The sequence below is a fragment of the Aristolochia californica genome, unplaced genomic scaffold (genome assembly GCF_029961685.1).
Source record: "Aristolochia californica isolate CCGP_79_NKW_82.1479 unplaced genomic scaffold, dmAriCali1.0.hap1 SCAF_10, whole genome shotgun sequence".
In the NCBI taxonomy this organism is placed as follows: domain Eukaryota; kingdom Viridiplantae; phylum Streptophyta; class Magnoliopsida; order Piperales; family Aristolochiaceae; genus Aristolochia; species Aristolochia californica.
Window position 1 is genome coordinate 3,804,766 of NW_027181771.1, and position 4,145 is coordinate 3,808,910.

Below are 4,145 nucleotides of genomic sequence, written 5' to 3' on the forward strand. Positions count from 1 at the left end.
TAGCATGTGGAGTGATTATTAGTGGTTGTATTTTATTGCATTTGAACATGTATGTTGTCGTTCGTATCTACTAAACTAGTAAGTTGATAACGTTAAACGCACAAACTCGTTGTTAAAAATAATTTACTCTAATTATATTCGTTGTTGTCATTTTATACCTTTTTGTCACGTGTTTTAATTTTATTTATTAAGTATTTTTATACTATATATTATGTTATTACAAAATAATTTATTTATTAATTATATTCATTTATGTTATTTTTAACTGTTTTATGTAATTTAAATAATTTATTCTAGTCACACGTAATTAGTATATTAATTTATAATAAAATGTAATCATTAATTGGTTTAATTATGCAATTGCTATCATTAATTAAACAATTAGGTTTATTTATTATATTCCCTTATGTTATTTTTTAATTTTTATTAATTTTATATAATTTATTCTAGTCACACATAATTATTATATTAATTTATAATGAATTTTAATCATTAATTGGTTAATTATCCAATTTATATAATTAATTAAACCATTATGTTTATTTATTATATTCCATTATGTTATTTTTTAATTTTTATTAATTTTATATAATTTATTCTAGTCACATGTAATTAGTATATTAATTTATAATGAATTTTAATCATTAATTGGTTAATTATCCAATTTCTATAATTAATTAAACCATTATGTTTATTTATTATATTCCCTTATGTTATTTTTTAATTTTTTTTAATTTTATATAATTTATTCTAGTCACACGTAATTAGTATATTAATTTATAATGAATTTTAATCATTAATTGGTTAATTATCCAATTTATATAATTAATTAAACCATTTGGTTTATTTATTATATTTCCTTATGTTATTTTTTAATTTTTTTTAATTTTATATAATTTATTCATGTCACACGTAATTATTGTTTTATTTTATAATAAACTATAATCATTAATTGGTTTAATTATCCAATTGTTATAATTAATTAAACCATTAGGGTTATTTATTATATTACCTTATGTTATTTTTTAATTTTTTTATTAATTTTATATAATTTATTATTGTCACACGTAATTATTGTTTTAATTTATAATAAACTATAATCACAAAAGGTTACTCATTCTCTTTTTTATTTAGAAAAGGACACTGAAATCTGTTTTCCAAGCACTAACACTAGAATCTGTTTTTCAGCCACTTCAAGTGGCCTGGACTAACACCCAAACATGAGTTGAAGTGAAAGCAATTCATCTCACTTCAATTCAATTTTCTGCATTTCATTTCCACTTCATTGTGGACTAACCCCCCCTTAGTTAATCAAAGCATCCTCAAGCTCTCCCTTGTATCCAAACAACTTGTGATTTTCAAATTCAAGAGAAAATCGCAAAAACAAAAAAGTTTAAAAAACACTATGTACTTATGCATTTGGTTGTGCTTGGTGTTTTTCATACTCAACTTAGTTGCTCATATTCTGAAGTCGATTGATATGAGTTTAGTATTGATTTTGGTTGTAAATTTTAAGCTAGACTCTTAATTGGGGCCTTTCCACAGCTTTTCAATACTCTGATTATTGAGTTTTTAAATATAAACCACACCAATTCGATTTTGGTGCTATAGCTAGTTGGTGTAGATGTCATTAGGTTGGAGCATAATAACCATTTGCCCCATCTGGATGTGTGTATAAATATATGTATGTATGTGTATTTGTATGTATGTATTTATTCATTCTGATGCAGACCATAACTATGGCACATTGGTGATTTCTAACGCAACCTTATCAATTTATTCATTCTCTTGACAGCTTCAGAGAAGCAGAAGCAGCAAACTACAACCAGTCCAGTTTGGACGGCATTTTCTTCTTAGTTGGTTTTCCGGCAGTTAGTCCTGATCTGCCCACTAGAGCCAGTGAGGGGACTAATGTTTCCCATCTTCACCATGGCACTGGCGAAGTCAGACAAGAAGGTTGCACTGTTGGAGCTATAACCGCTCACTTGAGAATCAGTCGATCCTCCATTATGAAGCTGCTGATCAGAATGCAGAAGGCCCTTCTTGGCCACCAAGTTCTTGTAGTAGCCATTGTCAAAGGCAGTTGCGCTTGTAGTGTCCAATGGGGAGAGGTTGTTATCTCCCCCATTGCTCGGACAGTTCGATTTAAGGGAAGTCGCAAAGGAGCTGTCGATGTTGGTCTCGTTGTAGATCCGAGTCCGGAACGAGGTGCATCTAGCCTGGCCGATGGAGTGAGCTCCTGAAGAAGAAACGAGATGAAATCCTCGAAGAAACAATTCTGTTCTCGAAGGAAATACAAAAATGGTCTAGAAATTCACCTGAGAGAGTTACCATTTCTTTAGTACTCAGGCCTTTGTTGGAGAAGGAGGAGATAAGGGCACTTAGGTCGAATGTTGGAGCGGGAATGTCACTGTTGGCTGTACTCAGGCTAGCAGTGGTCGAATCTCTTCTTCCTAATTGCACTGTCCAAGTCTGGCCACCCAACTGAAAATGAATAGAATGCAATGAATTTTCATGAGGATTATACGCTTTCCAGAGCTAAACCAACAGACGAAATGGGGGAATCTTACCGCAACAACTGCATCCCGAGCAGCAACAGCTAGAATGTCAGCACAGGAAACAACACCCGCACAGACGGCTTCGACCTGGGATTTTATGGTGTCAATCACGTCGAATCCTCTGACAGAATTTGCATTGGCGTTAGCCGTCTTCTCCCCAGTGAAGCTCGATGTGTCATCCAGCAAAATAGATGCATCGCAGCCCTGTTTTTAACAAGAAAAATAAAATAACCATCTCCGTTTCTCAAGAAATATTTTAAAATAAACATCTACCAACGCCAATCTTTTCCTATTTTCCAATGACACTTATGATTTTGGATTAAACTTAACTCGACTTCTTGCTAAATTCTCGATCTTTCTTTCTCTCTCTCTCTCTCTGTCTCTCTCTCTCTCAGATGAATTACAAGGTTTACCACATCAAATATTTCTTTCACCTATCGTTATCCGCCGTGCGTCTTGACTTAATAAAATGAGACAGCCATTTGTAACTAATCATGCAGGCCTTTCATTATCTCACGCAATGGGACGTAGAATTTTTTTTTTCTTTCTTGAGGGACAAAAAGACTAGTATTCTATTCGGAGATGATGAACGATCACTACATGCATACATGCATGCATGCACCAAATACGCAAGCATATGTTTAGGTTAGAAATCTTGACAAAAAACAAATGAAGCTTACATTCACAAAACAATCATGGAAATGGAGGCGAAGGAGAGACGCGCCCATTCGTTTCTCCTTGTCCACAGCAGATTTCACCGCTGACTGAATGGTGGAGAGAGCTTTAGGACATGAAGATGAGTAGAAGTTTGAAGACAACTGAGCACGAGTTACAGTAAAGAGAAGAGAGAAGAAGAGGAGCGAGTAGACGATAGAAGAAGATGAGTAAACCATAGCTAAAGAGAGTGTTGGGTACGAAAGGATGAGAAGACTTGGGTTTGGATTGAGCAAATGGCTGTTACGAGAGCCTCGTATATATCGTCGAAATGGTCAGTCTGAATTGCGGTTGGTGGTGCCTTCGGGTCAAAACCGGGGAAATTTTTGGATGCATGGAGCCCACAAACCGTCTGTTCTAGCCGAAATTTCACTGATTTTCTTACTTTCTAGGAATGTTCTTCTCTATGAGATCACTCGCAGGCCTGTGTGAACTTGGTTCGATAGAAGAATCTTGCTTAAGAGTCAAATAATTCGGTTTCCATCGTAACTTTAATGCTACCCCAACTCTGAAACTGTCCATCCATGTCAAAGAAATGTCTCCACAGCCATTGGATTCTTTAACTTTTTTTTTTTTTTTTTAAAAAGGAGGAAGAAACCTACTAATCAGAAATTACTTCTAAGCTAAGGTTTGGAAGCAGAACAGCTGACAATTTCTCAGAAACAAACCTTGATTCTGACTCAAGAAAAGTCAATATAAGTGGATTAGTAATAATTGTTTTCTCTTTATATCTTTAAAAAGTCTCTTTTTTCTTACTTTCTCCATGTTTGACAATAGCTTGCATTGCCTTGTCGAAGGAAGAGACCTCTTCTGGAGAGCTTTGAGACCCCACACGGTTGCTTTGCATGAGAAGATTATGCTAAAGCTACCTGC

At 33.9% G+C, this 4,145-nt stretch overlaps 1 protein-coding gene across 1 annotated transcript; it reads right to left on the reverse strand.

Moving 5' to 3' along the window:
• Nucleotides 1-1,788: 1,788 nt before the first annotated feature.
• Nucleotides 1,789-3,453, reverse strand: LOC137940543 (cationic peroxidase 1-like). Its single transcript, XM_068785667.1, has 4 exons — nucleotides 3,239-3,453; nucleotides 2,571-2,762; nucleotides 2,319-2,484; nucleotides 1,789-2,239 (listed from the first exon to the last, which is right to left on the reverse strand). The coding sequence occupies exons 1-4, from the start codon at nucleotides 3,449-3,451 to the stop codon at nucleotides 1,854-1,856; spliced, it is 957 nt and encodes a 318-aa protein (XP_068641768.1). The 5' UTR covers nucleotides 3,452-3,453; the 3' UTR covers nucleotides 1,789-1,853.
• Nucleotides 3,454-4,145: the final 692 nt, after the last annotated feature.